We start from the raw sequence: 18,256 nt of genomic DNA, 5'->3' as shown, positions 1-18,256 counted from the left end.
GCCCCTTACAGGGTGCATTGCTTGGTTGTGTTTTTTTTATAAGCTGAAGCTTGTCTTGGAGAAGAAAATAAGGCAAAAAGTAAGAAACAGCATATATTTATGTTTAGTTTAATACTGTATTTGTATATTTATTTAGTTTTAGTTTATTCTTTATTTATTTTCAATTGATAATTTTAATGCTTCAACTTATTTTAGTTTTGAGGCAACATTTCTAATTTTTGTTTAGTTTAAGTTTTTCAAATAATATTTAGGCAGATTTTTTATTTTATTTAAATTAACAGAAATGTTTTAATAGTTTTAGTTTCATTAAAGGAGTAGTTCACTTCAAAATTTGCCCCCATTGACTTTCCATAGTAGAAATAAAAATTACTATGGAAAGTGAATGGGGGCAAATTTTGAAATGAACAACTCCTTTAAATGATAATAACATCCATAAAAAAAGTAATGTAAAATGTTTTTGAAAAATTTGAGAAATGTTTGGGGTTTTATCAAGATGTCTGACTTTTAATTACAGATTATATAAACATTTAAATTTAGCACAGTGTGAGACATTGTGACCCTGGACCACAAAACCATTCATAAGGGTCCATTTTTTTAACTTGAGATTTATACATCATCTGAGAGTTGAATAAATAACTTTCCATTGATGTATGGTTTGTTAGGATAGGGCAATATTTGGCCGAGATACAACTATCTGGAATCTGAGGGTGCAAAAAAATCAAAATATTGAGAAAATGGCCTTTAAAGTTGTTCATCAGAGGCGGTGCAGTAGGCCGTTGCTGGGAAAAAACAGGTTTGTTTTAACGCTCTTTATTGGCTAACCGCTGTAATGACGTTGTGAACCCGAAAGCTGAAATTCGAAGCTTTACATAGATACCAAACCTGAGTGGGTAATTCCCAAAGAGATGGGCAGCAGCGAGCATGTTTGCAGGCGTGTGCTAGATCCACTCACAAAAATAAAGTTTTAATATAATTAAGGTAGAAACTTTACTAAGTATCTTCATGGAAAATGATCTTTTCCTAATATCCTAATGATTTTTGGCATAAAGAAGAATCCATCATTTTGACCCATACAATTTATTGTTGGCTATTACAAATATGCCCGTGCGACTTATGACTGGTTTTGTGTTCCAGGGTCACATAGGATCTAAAACTCTTAGAGAAACACGCAAATACTAGAGTTTTTTAGATTTAAAGAAAGGAGACTTAAGCATATTTTATTTACTTCTTTAACGACAGTGGTGTCTTGTAGAAAAGCTGAGATATTAAAGAGATCAGACACGCGTCCTCTGTTCTGCTGGGAGACATTTTTGGGGAGTAGGTCATGGTGTCGCCAACAGCGCAGAGATTGAGTTTCTCTTTCAGTCGACGCAAAAAAATTTGTTTCTCTGAGTTTACCCGTAATAGTATTAGAAAGGTTAATAATGTATTCACTGTATTCATTCATTTTTGGTTTGCTTACATTTTCTTCAAGCTCTAATTTAAGGCGCAGACTGCTGAAGTCATTACTGTACGGCTGAATTCTCACGAGGCCGATTTAACAGTGAGAGTTTACAGTGAGCCGGAGTCCATGAACGCTGGCCTCATTTACTCATGACATTCACTGACAAGCTAATGCTTGATCCTATAAAAGCTCGAATCCTTAAAGTCAGCAAATAATCAGTGGTGAAGAGAAGGACATTAATCTAAGAGAGGTCTTTATAAACCACTGAAATATGAAAAGAATGGTTGCTGTTTTTGGAAAAGCCCTGAAGAAAACATCAGCATACTGGAGATCGCCACGGTTGGTGTTGGTCTAGTTGATGGACAAGTTATTCTATAACAAAAAGAGGTTCTAGTTGGAGGGACAGTTCACCCCAAAATAATAATTCTGTTATCATTTATTCACAAAACCAGTATGTGACTCTTTCTTCTGTGGAACACAAAAAAAGATATTTTGAGAAATGTCCCAGTGGTTTTGTGTTCATACAATGGAAGTCAATGGGTCCGATGTTGTTTGGATACCAACATTCTTCAAAATATCTTCTTTTGTGTTGTGAAATAGAAAGGCAAACAGGTTTGAAATGACGTGAGGATGAATAAATGATGACAGAATTTTCATTTTTGGGTGAGCTATTCCCAATTTAGTACGGCAGGATTTTCACATTCCTATCCACACGCAACACACAACACTTTCATAATGAATGCGAACTGACGTTCATTAACACTGTGATTTCCTTACGACGCCCCGAGGAACGCTTACAAATCAGCGTTCCTAATGGTTTTGTTTGTTGCACATCACCGCTGGAGCTACAATCTCAACAGCCAGATTTTCATTGACATCTAAACGAGCCTGAATTTATACAGAAGCAAATTAATGAAGCACGATGAAACAAGCCCCATCACATTTATTACCAAATAAACTAAATATTTGAGCATATGAAAACCGTGTAATCAAATCGAGATTTAAACGCCGGGCTTGCAGAAATGGCCGTGCCATTAAATACAGATGTGTTTCCATCTGCTCCGATGAGCCACACGGCATTGCGTAGAAGCATATGTCGCTTTATTGCAATGAACCACAAAACATCTCACCCATCATTATTGCACTGCTCGGAAACGTGTTTGCAAAAAATAATTTTGAAAATAAAATCGCACGCAACCGCTCGAAGGAACATTGACAGCAGATTATTTCGTTTACAAAATGCAACACTTGTTCTGTGAGCTTCTTAATGTCAAAAGTAATTCACGACGCTTGTTCTCTCCGACACATTGTAGCACTTTTTTGCATCTGCTGTTACTAAGATACGGACGTCTATTGGGAACACATGAAGAGCAGTGTATCTGTATGTCATTTGTCTTAAGAGCGAGTTTGTCTTTCTCATCAGCTTGTTTCCCGAGGGCGTTCACCTCCACGGGTCCTTATAGCGATGCTTAACCCGTCTGCCAGCTCATCAAACATAAACTAATGTGTATGTCATACCACTTTTCATATGATTAATTCTCACGTACAGGGAGGAATGCGGTCCCTTGGAGAGCATCGGGGGTGTTTTCACTCTCTGGGATGAGCCAGCTTCTCAGACGGAGAGAGGGAGAGCAGGGTTTTATTGATAACAGGTGGTCATGCATGCCGCGACGTTAACGATAGCCAGCTGCGAGGCCTGTCCCGCGCCAAACGCCCGCTCGGACGACCAGAGGTGGCCCGCGCTCCATTTACCTGACCTGATCTACAGCATTAGCTCATTTTTACTGGGGTCAGACCTCTCCGAATATACCGTGACACACAGCACGTCCCGTAAAACAGCGATAGAAACGATACGTTCACGATACTCGAGGCCTTCACGTGTCACGCCATATGGACTCCCCTCCGGTCTTGGGTCTGATAAAGATGGGCCGCGTTAAAGAGAAAGCAAAGCCAGGTCTTGAATAGACGCACATCTGCGAACTTGGTGCAAAGGACAGAATATGATGAACTCGATATTTCAGATCCATTGTTAAGAACTTAAGAGCGCATTTTGTTGGGTCGGGTGAAGCTGTGCTTGGAATAATTTAGGATAATGAGTTTCGAAGCAATCTGGGGTTAAGTGGATGATGGATCAAAGTGGAGGGGTTAATGTTCTGCTGGTTAACATGAGCCAGTCAGCCCCTGCTGGCAGAAGCCATAACTACACCGTTAAGTCACCAAAAACTTCAACTTATTCGGAAAATTAAAAAGTAGAAAAAATAAAGTTTTTTTTAATTACACGTATTTCATAAAAGTATTGTTGATGTTTTGACAATAACCCACATTTTGGAGGGCTTTACAACTGTAAAATGTCCTTTTTTCCCTGTATGCTATCTTGATTGTCAGAGCTCAGGATGGAGTGAGGACTTCGCATTCTTGTGGTGCCATTAACCAATCACAGCTGTCACGACATCATTTTTAAATGCCAGCCAATCAGCTGCCTTCCAATGATTTGGGGTCCTTATGTGTACAACTTTGCATATAGATTTCATCTGTAAAAATGTTCGTAGGCACAGTGAAGAGTGACTGTACAATGTGCACATGCTTAGCTTAAAGGGATACTCCTCCCAAACATTTTTTTTTGTCATAAATTACACCCCCCCCAAGTTGTTCCAAACTTGTGTACATTTCTTTGTTCTGTTGAACCCAAAGAAAGGTATTTGAAGGAATGTTAGCAACTGACATTTCTGGGACATCATTGACTTCCATAGTAGAATTTTTTTAAGTGGTAATCAAAGGTGCCCCATGAACTTTGTGCTTTCCTATATCTTTTAAAATATCTTATTTTGTGTTCAACAGAACAAAAATATACAATAATTTTACTACTATGGTAGTCAATGGTGCCTCAGAACTGTCGGCTGATAACATTCTTCTAAATATCTTTCTTTGTGTTCAACAGAAATGTTTTCTCTGGGATTCGAACCCATGACACCCGTCATGGTGTGCACAAATTTTCTCTGTACAACATCAATTGTGCCTATTTGGGAATTTGGCAGGACTGGTCGATGTGAAGCAGATGTGTGATCAGGCATGGTGAGATCAGACAGGCATTCCTCTGGCTCGACCCCACGCCTCAGATTAAACGCACTTGAAGGTGAGATGCTCTCCAAATTTACCAGCAGCCGCTTCAAAGTTTCACTTTCCCCACTGAGCCATGTTACAAACACTAACCAGAGAATCAGATAAGTGTGTCTCCGTTGCTTTCTTTCATCGTGAGGTTCGAGTCGATGCCAGAATGATTTTTATCAGCGCGGTGCAATCTATATAAAACAGTAATGAATGCTTCAGCGCCTCAGTCCGCTAATTTCTCTCTGGGGTGTGTCCCCGTGCAGGAGCCTGGAGCTGCGCCAAACGCGGAGGGAAAATGTGTTTAGAGGAGAATGACGGGGTTGAAATGAAAAGCCCGTCACGCCCGTCATGTTTGCCCGCATCAACATGCCAACGGCAAGCTCTGCTGAAAGAAGTGCAGAGGAGCACCTGATGTTCTGCTCTTCACGCCCGCTTGCCCTCTGCCACTCACGGTAATGAAAAAGAGCCCTCATGATTCACCCCACTCTATACCACAGTGATGGAGAGCAGGGCCCCCCAGACACACACACACACAGAGGTATCAGACCTCACTGCAGACATACGCACACACACACACACACACACACACACACACACACACACACACACACACACACACCACACAAACACACACACACACACACACACACACACACACACAACACACACACACACACACACCAGACCTCACTCCAGACAAACACACACACACACACACACAAAGATCACCTATCACACCACAACACACACACACGCACACAGCACACACACACACACGCACACACACACACACACACACGCACACCTACACACACACACATACACGCACACACACCTAAACACACACACACATTATATATACTGTATAGGTGTTTTTAACCTAAAATGTGTACCTGTCAAGTACCAAACGTCAGTACAGACAATCAAGTGAATTTGTTGCTTCCTGTGACATTACATTCTCTCACTGATATTAATGATGTACAAGATTCAAATCAAAGACATCTGTTGTGTGTCACGGCTGTCTTCAGTGGAAATGTTCTCATCAGAAATCTATCCCTAAACACATGTGCAATATTCTTTGAATTAAGCCTCCAAAACAAAAATATGAGCAATACAATCACAGTGTATCGTTTTTGACAGGTGATGCTATAAGTGACATATTTGACATACTGTATCAGTACGCATGGTAGATAAAATGATATTTTAACAGCGATAATACTAAAGCAAAACATTTCATGCTTTTTAAGACTTTGTAAAAACATGCAGTGATAAATTGTGCACATTAGGACCGTGTATAATAATAAAGTAAATACGGTCCGTGTTGACTTTAAAGATTTCATCTGCTATTCTCACTCACAGCGCTGAGGTGAAATGTGTTCCCTCGATCACCATTACAACTCCCGTGAAAGCGAAACTATGGACCGCGGCCCAAATTTACACCCACCCAACCAATCCTCCACTTCTCCATCCAAACCACAGGCATTTCAATATTTGACTGATGGATGGAAAGATGGTTAAATGCATGAATAATTGAAAATATTATCCACCTTATGAGCAGAATTATATTCACAGCGAGCAGCGTTTGGGGTCTGTGTTGTTGGCACCGTCCTACACAGGTTTTTGACTACTTTGGGCACACGCAAAGTAGTCCTGGCGTAAACACGGTCAAGATACCACACCGTAAATGCCTGGGCCTGTTTACTTGCTGCAGTAAACGCTTTGAGGGCAATTAAATGTCCCACCCCCTGATCTCCGGTGGGAAATGAAAATGCCTGTGGTCTATTGGGTCACTGACTTGTCAGTCTGTGTGATTGACAGGTAGTGTTCAGAGGTAGTTATGGAGTTTCATGACCGCTCAGGTTAAAGTTAATGACTGATATGAGAGATATTTACTGTTAACAGATTTGATAATCTCTCTCGCTCTCTCTTTCTCTCATATTAAACAAGCCTATTGAGCTTCCTATACAAATACTGTAATAGGAGTGTTAAATTTGTTAGTAAAACTGTACAGTATATTAGTAATGGAATACCCATAACGCCTTGCGATGAACATAGCCTATCGAGTAAACAATATTGCAGATAGCAAACAAACAGTATTTGTGTACGTATATATCCATATGCTTGGTAGAATATTGTGTTCTTATTTGTGTGATGCACAGAATTAGTAATTTTCCAGTTTTCAGGTCCATTTTAGTTTGTTCCCATGTAGGCAGTAGAGCACATGCCAGCGAATTTGGAACAGTATTTGCAGTGTGTTTATTATCTGTCCCCAACAATTTGACATAACTGTTGGGACATAACTTTCACAAGACGCTAAATGTGAATGTCCACGAGCTGATTAATAAAGCAAAGGGCTGATGGAAATGAACCGCAAAGTGGCTAAAGCAGCCATAAAACAAGTCTGGCTTCACAGATCTGCAATAGGAAGGTCTGTGCCTCCTGCTCTCCCTCCAGCAGCCTTTCACTCTGATTTATAAAACAGGACGGGTTGTAATTGACTCCCCCTCGGATCCTAATATAAAGTTATAATCGGGCCGAGCCAGACCTGCGCCACACATTTATAAGCAAACAGAGCGAACTGCATGAAGCACACAAATACAGACATGAATGATTCCTCTGTGAATGAATGCTGGCTAAATGAAGAACCAAGGGTTGATTAGGGCCATCTCTAACCTCTCTCTACATCTCTTTATACAGTATCTCACCCTTTCTCTGTCTATCAATCTTTCCATTGCTTTGTCCCTCTCTCTTTTTCTATCTTTCATTATCTCTATTAATCACTCATGCTCTTTCTATTGCTCACTTTCTCACTGTTTCTCTTCATCGATCTCTATTTTACTTTATCTCTGCAGTATCTCGCTCTTTCTCTATCTCGATTGCATTCATTGGATCCTGTATTTCAACTGCATATCAGCTTTTGTTTAAACATTTTAAATCTATTTAAATGCACTTGTAATCCATTTAGGAACCCATAGATTGATAATTAAAAAAAAAAACTTATACTTAATAACTTAAAACTTACTTTTCTTATAAAAAACATTTTTAAAATTATTTTATTTATTTTATTTGAACAATCAAGTAGTACACAGATCTGTTTCTAGGTCACTTGAAATACATTTACTTACATTTTAAGGTCAGATTTTAATTCTCACAATGAAACACACCTTCTATTTGCACTTTGCTCTTTTGCCCACATGTAATCCATTTGGGAACCCACAGATTTAAAACAAATCGTTTACTGTTTAATATTTTTAATATTTGTATTTGTATCATTTTATTTTATTTTCAACAAGTTCTTAAAAATAAAGAACACAGATCTGAATTGTTTTCGGGACACTTGTCAAGTTTAAATACATTTTAAGGTCAGATTTTAGTAACACACTTTCTATTTGCGCTTTGCTCTTGAAAACATTTTTTAACATTTTCAAAAAAAGTGGATTACATTTAAATTCAATTGAATTTTTACTCAAGTTGTTAATGCTGATAATGTCATTTGTAATTTGCATTAAAATCTTGCATTAAAATTTGTGAATACATGACTTGATATCGTAAACTAGAGTACTATTCAAACCATGCGTTATTCTGTGTTCCTCTGCTTCTTTTTACAGAAAAACATCAAACCACCGAGAGACTGACAAACAAACCTACAGCATCAAAATCACCCTTTCCACGAGGACTGCAGACCTGCCAATGTGGCAGCAACGGAAAGTATTTAGATGAAAGCTCTTGTATCATAATCGCAGTCAAAAGATACTAAATTATACCCTGAATGCGTCTAGGTCAAGTAAATCACGGTGTTAAACTGTAAAAGAACTTATTGTGCAGATAAAGAAACATTCTTACCAAATGGGCTGCGATTCACTTCCAAGATAATGTGCTCTACAGCGTTCTGCTGGACTCGATACATGCGAGCACATTAAAGAAGTTCATCAAAACGTTCCCATTCCACATTCTGGCCCAGTGGACCGTCTACAGTTCAGTTGATACGTGCTTTATGATTCACAGGGCATTTGAAAGCTATGGGTCTTCACACGTAGGCCAAAAGTTGGTCTTTTACTTGGCAGCTCTCTATTTTCATAACCAAGGTTGTAATTCATACGATACTGAAAAATATTGCCATATAACCGTCATTACAGCAGCGGCGGGGAATAAAAAACACTTTTATTACAAATAAGACGAGATTTATACCGTCACATAAAACTTCCCATTTGCAACCGCTCGATTGCGATTTTCGACGTATTATTTACATTTCATGTGTGAGGTGACAACAGTTATGTGATGCGTTATTATTTCAGCAATGCGAAAAGAACAAACCCACATGCCACAGGTGATTTTGATAAGGTGCGGGAACGTTGAAGAATAACTCATTTCTGTTACACCCGTCGGTCTGTGGCCCGTGAAACCTTCGCCACCACCATAACGAAAGGCAAAGCGGAACACCAATCTCTGCTTACGTAAACAGACGTAAAAATCCTGAGAAAAGACAAAGATAACGCAAATCAAACACTTACCGTCATATACGGCATTTCAATGTGAGCGTTTGGAATAACGCACCTGTTTGCGTGAACTCGTGACGCATTTTGTATGCAGTTATCTTAACAGGTCAGGTGCTTTTGTAGACATTTACATCTATCTCAAAAAATTTCTGTCCATAATCAGATGTGTAAACATAAGCAAAACCAAATATTGCTACTTGCATTTTCATATAAATGCATTTCATTTACAGCCTCTCTCTCTCTTACTCGAATTATTTATTTTCTTCAAAATTATGACAAGCTTTACATTTAATACCCGTGACTGTTTACTCCATGTGGACCCAGTTTACCTGTTAACGTGCCAGATGCTCTTATGATAGCTCATTCATCTCTGAAGGTTATTCTCGCCCTCCTGTGATTTCTACCGTAGACGTTCGTGTGTGTAATGATCTCTTACAGGCCGGACAGAGCATCTGTGTACTGGGGTGCATCTCTTGGTTTAGGCCTGCGTGCACTCTGCTGCCAGCGACATCCACATCTGTGGCCAAATCTTCCCCTGAGCCACGCGGTGGAGAAAATGCAAGCGTCTACTTCAATTAGTGCTGTTTGGTTTTAACACGACTCCTGGCGTCGGCAAACCCACCAGTCCTGAGGGAACAGAGCCGTGATATTTTCACTGTGTCAATAAACCTTCAGGGCAGGGAAGAGTTTCAGCGTGGCTAATAGATGCGGTGCCCCCGCTGGATATGTCTGGTATTACAGCTATGTCAGAATCTTTTTTTGTTGTCAAAATTCCTTTAATTGCATTTTTTGTTTATGTCATAATATGGCTACTCTTGCATTACGGTCAATAAAAAACGTGCATTTGTCTGTATAATGGTGTAGTTGCAGCATTTGCCACAAGGGGGCTACAACAGATCCTCATGGAGCAACCTGACATGCGTGCCGCAACATGATGGTTACAGGTTATCCGTTTTACCCATTACACACCGTTTAAAGTTTGCATAGTTTTCTAGTGACTTGAGCTATGCATAGTGAATATTACAATATAAACATCAGTAGTTTTGTCTTGGCCGTGTGGTGGTACTTAATGATTTGGTAATGTGGATTGGGCGTGATTGGGTCAGATGCCAGCTCTGTCCACAGTGTGGTTATTCATTCTTCTGAATTACACCTGTATACCCAGAGGTTCTGTATTTATGTTTACACAGCTGGGTTGAGCTGGAACGTTCCAGGTTAAATAGTGTCTTCAATTGTCCCTCTAAGACGTGAACCAATGACCCCACGGTTCATTTCTGACAGCTTCATCTAGTCGGAGCTGTAACACAATGTGTAGTGTGCGCTGATGACGTCCAGTACAACATCTGGGCCCATGGGGAATTATTTAACACTTAGTGTATTGAAGTTATACGTGTATCAAATGTTCTTTGTGATTCAAAACCTTGACCTTGGAATTTCTACTGTGATTATGTACTAGCTGAGCAACAGGAATATGAATTGTTAATAATAGTAAGAAAACAAATCGAGCCAATATGACGCATCAAGATTTTTGGAGTCTTATCAATTGTAATATTAATTAAGTGGGCGGTTTTGATGTGGTAGTTTTAATTTGACATGCAAATTGTTTTCATATAGGCTACTTTGTTTTTTTGTTTACAAATTACCAGTTAGCAACACAACAAATGTTTTCACTTTTAATATACAGAGTTAACAGTGCATTGGTTTCTTCTGATAAAGAGAATATTTTGCACACTTTCTGTTCACAACTGTAATACGGTAACACAAATTCTTAATAACGCACATACAGATATCAATTATCATTATTATAATATGAACAATACTTATAATATTAACATGCTCACATTGTGCACAATATTTTGTTCGCGTTCCTCAAAATGGAATGAATCATGATGTAAATCATCATAATCATTGTTGTTTTAACAAAGCAAACAAAGCTAAATTTATTTGTCACTTAAATAACCACAGAATGATAGTGAATTGTTTTGTACAACACTCCTCCCATAGTATGTAATATAATTACATACACGATAAAAGTAAGCATAAAATAGAAAAAAGAAATCTGAAAATCTAAAGATTTAGAGAAAAAAATAGAATACGTAGATTCAAACAATTTAACAAACAACAATGTATGTGAGTATAAGAAATATGTACAAGATATATGTGAATTTGATTATTAAATATTAAAGGAATAGTTCACCCAAAAGTGATACTTTTGTCATCATTTGCTCACCCTCCAGTTGTTTCAAACCTTTGTACAGGTACACATGACAAGTAGAGGACAAAAGACTACTTTGGTGACCCAACACCTCTAGTTACAAACTTTCATTAAATATCTTCATTTGTGTTCAGCACAACAACAAGAATGTATACAGGTTTCAACTGGAGGGTGATGATGAAAAATGATGGGGGTAAACTATTCCTTTAAATGAAGCACGAAATAATTCAAGACAAAGTATTTCCAGAGTCATGCTATAAGATAACATTCCTTGTTTTTTAAAACACCTTTGAGTGTGTTGATACTGGATTATAAATCATTTGTCTTATTTTGCATGTTGCTCCTCCAAATCTTGAGAAAAGTGGGTTGTGGTGGGTTGTGGTTCACATCCAAGACTGCCACTGTTGTTTATCACATTCTTGATATATATCAGCCAGTGGCCACCGTAACATAATATATTATTCCACACGTAGGCAACTTGACAATCCACAAGCAGCTCCAGACAGAAAATTAGGAGGGTCAGGGTCCAAATTACACGGAGAGAAAAGAAAAATGGCTGATTTGTTTCCTGTAGTATGTATTTTTCTTTTTCCTCTTTCTCTCACACAAAGTACTCAAGACTCAGCCCTGTGTGTTGTCAAGGGCATTATTGATTCCATCTAAACTGCACCGGTGTCCACGTCCCCTAAACATAAATATCGTGTGTTAGACCTGGACGCTTGTGCCGCTGCACACTCCTTAAGTACCATCTGGCCACTGCCAAAACAAACAGTAGTAATGAGTACTAGGTCGCGGTTGAAAGGCCGGTCTAAAAGTCGAGGTCTTGCCAGTGTGCACACACTGAGGGGCTGTCATAAGCCAAATTAAAAGACTGACTGTTTCTACCGCTCCCCCCCCCCACGCAACATTGCAGAAGATGCTGGGTCGGGGGGGAGGGCGTCGTATTCAACAAGCAGATCTTGTATTTGAGAATCGGCTCTGGGGAGCGAACGCAAGAAAATAACAAGTGAGGATTTATTGCCAGAGGGTTTGTTTACGTGTAAAGAAGTCGTTTGCGCCGGCCAAGTCAGTATTTGCATAATATATCAAACGAGATCCATCTGTGCCACACGCATACCTGCGAAACCCTGTGCGTTAACAGAAGCTGTGCGGTTGTCCTCGGTTATCGTGCATTGAGGGCCTGATGCTGAGGTGTATGGTTTAAGTTGCATGAGCTGCTGTCATTTAAGCAGTTGATAAAGAACGTTCTGTGGTTTATCTTCGAGAGAACACAAATATAACTTCATCCGTCAGTCAGCTTTAACATATCTGTAAGTTTAGTGTGCAGTGCTTTCCCTTACACAAGGAAAATATATTTTGTTATATGTTGACTTTCTTTGTATTATAAACTATTTATATATTTGAAAATATATAGAATGACATATTGTTAAGACGGTTTCAACGGCGTCAGCAGCATAAACAAATGTTATATGGCCCAAATATAACTTCCGATAGACCTTCCCAAACTGTTGAGTAGTTTTTTTTTTTTATTGCTATACAATAAAATAGTTTCATTAATATAATATAAATGAAATATAAAGTAAATTGTTAGATTTAGAACCAAACACAGACAGGGCCAGCACGTGCGTCCAATGAAACTATTTATTTTGCATATTTAATTACTTGCCACTTTAATATATTGAAAAATATAAGCAGTTGGTCTAACATATGTAAATATATTATTTTTATTACACTGGATTTGTTTTTATATATTTCAATATATTTTTTGTTCAAAAAGGTTAACTGCAAAGAGACTCGAGACTATCTAATTCACACACACCTTTATTGCATACAAATCTGTCTATATGTCTGCCCGTCTTTCAGATTTAAACAGGTTTATTGGCATGATTAAGGAGTCTTTGCATTGCATAAAGAAGAGAAGCATTTCTGTGCCAAAGCATAGAGACATTAAATATACATATTTACACACAATGACATGTTAAAGAAGCATATAAGAATCCTCTTGTTTTCAAAGATGGTTGAACAAGATGCTCTATGTTGTCCAAATGGAACAGTTATGTTCTCAAGAGAGATTTGAAGCCACATGGGGACCTTTCTTTGATATATTCAGTAAACCTGACCTATTTTTTTTCTTACGTATATTTGTAGAATTTTCTTATTTAAAAACAATTCTGAATATTGTTTTTTAGGTTGTCAAATTAAGTTGAATAAATTAATTGAGGCAGTCCAGTTTTTTTGTGGATTTTGTTATTTTATGTTATGATTATGTTATTTTATCTTTTTTCTGTTTGTTAATATAATTTCAAAACTTTAAATAAAATATGCAAAAAAAAGTGTATAAGAATACTGTAAAAAGTAATATAAAAGAACCTTATGCTTAAGAGTACCAAATAAGAAACTCGAGAATCTCGCTCTCGCTTTATGAAGAAGTTAGTAACATAACTATAAAAGCAATACTTTTTTCTGTTCATATGAGTGCCTTTGACTTCTAATGAAAAGACAATAAGCGTGAAGTATCAGTTTGCAGGGAGCTCAGTGTGTGGAGGTTTGAGAGCTCAGACCGACTGACTTGGGAAACATTTATCTGAGATCTACAACCAGGTCACCTGTTAAAAGCCTTTAATGAACATCTAACTGATGTCATGATCCAGTAAAAGCACTTTTGTTTTAGGGTAAAGAACTCAACCGTCAAAAAACCGAATGGCACACGGTGTCCATGGACCGGTCAGAAAGGTTCTAATGATGTCACCTGAGGTGGGCCGAAAAGTGCTGATCTGTTTTAATGTGGTTTGTGGTGTTTATTGCACACCATTACGACACCCGGTACGCACATAGAGGAAAATGCTGCCACCCCATGGCTATCCCACAAACTGGTGCGCTCATTTCCTCTCCGGGCCTCACCAGTACCCCCAGCCCCTATACTGCATCCATGCCACTGTTTTTACTGGAGCTGAAGACTCACTGCAGGTGTGAAAAAAGAGCCCTCGTTGAGTTTGGGCATGGTTCATTCTGGAGGTTATTTTAAGTGCTGTGGAGTTCACTGTGATGCTGCGTTTCTTTGGCAGTGAGCAGAAGTTCATGAGCCAGCGCTGGTCTGTGTGCTGCGGCTAAAGTCTTGTGTGTACAGTGACAGCAGTGTGAAATGTTTATTAGACACTGTTTCCTCCAGCTCTTTATTTTTAACTTCAGGGGCATGTCTGTGTTCAGATAGTTGACAGGCGAGGTGGGTGTTCCAAGGGTGCGTTTTCTGTTGTTTTATATGGCCTCAAAGGGATGTATTTTATATATGTTTATATATTGTAAATATAAAAAAAAATGTAAAAAAATACTTTGGACACCTATTTTTTTTTAGCATTTCAACATTTTGATTATGCAGTCCCTTTATAAGAGAAAAACTTTTAATCATACACTTTTTATTTTTAAAATTCATATTTTAGAATTTGCAGTAAATTAGTTGTAGGAAATGTTTTTCATATAGATTTTGACACTTAATGGCTCCTTTCGTCATCTCTTTTCCCAAGAAATCGCATATAAATATCTAAAAAATAATTACTTTTGTAAAGAAATTCACTGGTAGGAACACTTGATATTGGTTTATAAAACGAATGTCTATAAACGCAGATCATGGGTTTTCTGAGTCGAATGTGTCTATACATTATACTGTATATTTTAATACTGTATATACTCATTTGTGTAATCATTTTTTTTCCTTTTCTTCCAGTCCCCAGTAAACTGAATTTTAAAAATACTAAATGATGCTTATTTAAAATTTGACAATACAAAGAGGTTTCTGTGAGGGTTAGATTTAAAATGTACAGTTTGTACATATAAAGGAATGAATGAATGAGGCATTAATATAGCGCTTTATTGTGTATTTCTGTACACCCACGATTATTACGAGGCCATGATTGACAAGGGCCAGTGGAGGGTATCTGGCCAGGACAAAACATAACTGTACATATCAAAGTCATTATTTCTGTATGAAAAGTTCCCACAATGTATAGAAACCTATAACGTGTGTGTTTCTGTAACTAAATGGACAACAGACATCACATCGAATCACTGCTACAGTCAATGGACTGCGCTTGTTGAAAAGTTTGGAAGATGACGCAGCTTCTCTCACGTATTAGACAACAGTGTGGCATCACAGGTTTACCCACCACATTCAGTTTGTTCAGGCCGGCTGTCCACAGACCTCTCCCAAGACAGACAGCCGCTCATGGGAAGCTCCCACACACATGCCAGCCTTTCTTATAGAGCTATTGGTTCAGACTGTCTGAGTGGAAAATCTGTTGGATGGGATCTGTAGTCCTTTGGGTCAGTTCATTGGATAATATAGAGCGATTCCTCTCCTGTGTGAGGGGTGAAATCCATAAAAGCACATCAGGATGTCCCACTATAAACTTTATGTGGCACAGTAGTGCCAAAGGGCATAAACATGAAGAGACCTAGTCCAGGTTCAGAAAAATACAGCCTCATATATGGTCAAAATGAAGTAAACTCATTCCTTGGGAGCATTTTAACAATTGTATGACCTCTCTCTTACTCTAATGACAATCCAAACGGGAAGGTTTATAGTCTATTTGACATTTTTATTTCTCGTTGGGTTCTGCCAGGTATCGGATTAACCAATATTAACATAAATCATGATCTGCTTTCCTTTTTCCCTCTAGTTTTTCCTAGGTGGTCTATTTGAGTTTTATATATAAGTGTTGTTGTTTTTTTATATGAAATGATATTAATAACTCCACTGGTAAAATAGATAAACATTTTTATTTTCTCAAACTGGGCTTATGAATTATGTCACTCAAGTAATTTAATGGAAACACCTGAGTATATTTACATTCCACTGTGGCAGGAGGTAAAAAGTAGTTTGGTGGAGTGGAGGGAAATGTTTTTATTGCCGTTTCTGGATGATTTAGGGTTTACTGAGCAAGTGAGGAAGATGATGGTTGTGTAGCCTACTTGAGGGCCTGCCAAATAGATTCTTCAATTTAATACATAGTAACCAATACATTCTCTTTTCCTCAAAATGTTGTTGTTTTATAAAGTAAGCGTCCGAAGTATTAAAATAAAATGAATTACGTGTAACGACACCAATACACCTAGTAAATTCTAGTTGGGTATTTAAGTTAAATAGAAATATAAGAGCGACCTCTTGTGGTCACTTTGATGTCTGCACGCAAGGAAAACCTTGTCCTAGTAATATCTGTCAACGTACAACAAAAACTACCACTCTTTGTTTGGATTTATAGTGTTGTTTATTTTACTGATATTTTATCACATTTTTATTGTACACTGAAACAACATTTACACAAAAGAGCTAATATTTTCAACACGGTGTTAGTGGGAACCTTGTAGATGCGACACACGTTTCTGACCGGGTTGATTTATCAGTGACACCAAACTTGCTAAGCAGCAGTAGCAGTCTCGTACATGACTTTTTTCGTTAAGAAGCACAACGTACGGCTTTATAAATGTATTAAACGAATTTCTAAATCAAACAGACATAATTAATAACTAAAATATTTAATATACTTTATTATTAATAGCCTAGGATTGTATCTTAAAAACAGTCTATGTTTTATGTTTTTTATAGATTTTAAATCATCCTATTCTGGATTGTAAAATGGAGCCGGCTTGTCGAAAAGACAAACAGAAGCAACAAACACCGACCCGAGGTGACAGAAGCAAACAGAAATCAGCCCAGCAGGAGCTGAAACAAAGACAGAGGGCTGAGGTGACTGACAACTCATCCATCACAACATCTGATCATATAAACACGATTATTTTCAGATTGTTTTTATACTCTATTAACTCTCTACCTAACGTTATAAATGTAGTGTTGTTCCCTCTATTCCTTTCTAGCGTAGTGTCATAAATTAGAGTAATAGAGTAGTGTATTCGTATTAAAAGAATATTTTGTTCCTAGTGATCTTGAAAGCGTTTATTTGAAAAAGGTCAGTGGGGGGCTAGTTTACAAAAAAGTTTTAATATATTTATATGTTGTCTCTAAATAATTCACCTTCTCATGTTTGTGTGATTGCAGTGTTGATGTCAGAATGTTATGGGCTGCTTTATTTTACAAAGAAAGGTTTTTCTTTCTGATCTCTTACAGATTTACGCTCTGAACAAGGTTATGACTGAACTTGAACAGCAGCAGTTTGAAGCCTTCTGCAAGCAGATGCAGTCGCAAGCTGAGTGAGAAAACTCATGCGTGGCCTCTGTCATACACACATAGATGTTGTGACGTTACTGTTATTTTCATTATTCTAAACTCTATATTTATTTTTTATCCCCCTACAACAGGGGTTTTCAGTCCTGCTCGTGGACACTCTGAGTTACAGTGAGAGTCCAGGAGCGGAATCGAAAACCTCTGATCTGAACCACAATGTATTGAAGAACGTACACGGTTGCATTGGTGCTAAGAATCTAAAGTGTGTGTGCAATTGTTGGCCTATCAGATGTTGATCAGTATTTTATGTTACTGTTACAAAGCTATGACGACACCAAAAAAAATGACATACTGCATACTAGTCGCAAAAGCGTAGATGCAGAATTAATTTATTTGACAGAATGTTGAATCCGTGTTGGATTTCGTTTTCTTATTATCAATACTCTGTGACTTGCCAGTTTTGATGAACAAAACATTTTTATATGACATGCAGTTTTTGTTTTGCTAAATAGGTGTAATGATATGGTTATATGACATTATTTGAAGAAAATGTACGAAATGTTGCTTGAAGGATAATAAGTATCTAAACACTTTTTGTGTTTGACCGATGTTTCTTTGACCACTAACAATATTTGAGAATATAAGTTTTATTTAAAACAGTAAATCTTGAAGTATTATTTTCTATGTGTAAGAATAGTTATTTTCTGTTAAAACATGATTTGGGCTTTCTTGATCCTAAATGAGACCACCAGGCAGGCAGAGTATAGATGTGTAGAGGAGAGTATAGAAAAACAAGTGTGAATGCAAAACAACACATC

General features: G+C 37.8%; 1 protein-coding gene across 2 annotated transcripts; it reads left to right on the top strand.

The window, feature by feature from the left end:
* The first annotated feature begins 16,634 nt into the window (after window positions 1–16,634).
* Window positions 16,635–18,081, top strand: svbp (small vasohibin binding protein). Of its 2 annotated transcripts, none has more exons than XM_057362249.1 (3): window positions 16,635–16,742; window positions 16,863–17,003; window positions 17,382–18,079. In XM_057362249.1, the coding sequence occupies exons 2-3, from the start codon at window positions 16,893–16,895 to the stop codon at window positions 17,466–17,468; spliced, it is 198 nt and encodes a 65-aa protein (XP_057218232.1). In that variant the 5' UTR covers window positions 16,635–16,742; window positions 16,863–16,892; the 3' UTR covers window positions 17,469–18,079. The 2 variants fall into 2 exon arrangements, with proteins under 2 accessions (XP_057218232.1, XP_057218231.1); XM_057362248.1 differs by having other exon boundaries at window positions 16,653–16,726; window positions 17,382–18,081.
* The last annotated feature ends 175 nt before the right edge of the window (window positions 18,082–18,256 follow it).

Source organism: Triplophysa rosa, linkage group LG20 (assembly GCF_024868665.1).
Source record: "Triplophysa rosa linkage group LG20, Trosa_1v2, whole genome shotgun sequence".
Lineage (NCBI taxonomy): Eukaryota > Metazoa > Chordata > Actinopteri > Cypriniformes > Nemacheilidae > Triplophysa > Triplophysa rosa.
The sequence above is the reverse complement of the archived record's forward strand: the minus strand, read 5'-3'. Positions and strand labels throughout refer to the sequence as shown.

Bases quoted from the DNA above. Each gene is read 5' to 3' on its own strand.
- svbp (XM_057362248.1), top strand. From the start codon at position 16,700: ATGACTTTTTTCGTTAAGAAGCACAAC. The intron at 16,727-16,862 runs GTACGGCTTTAT...TGTTTTTTATAG, and splicing joins TTTTCGTTAAGAAGCACAAC to ATTTTAAATCATCCTATTCT. The intron at 17,004-17,381 runs GTGACTGACAAC...GATCTCTTACAG, and splicing joins AACAAAGACAGAGGGCTGAG to ATTTACGCTCTGAACAAGGT.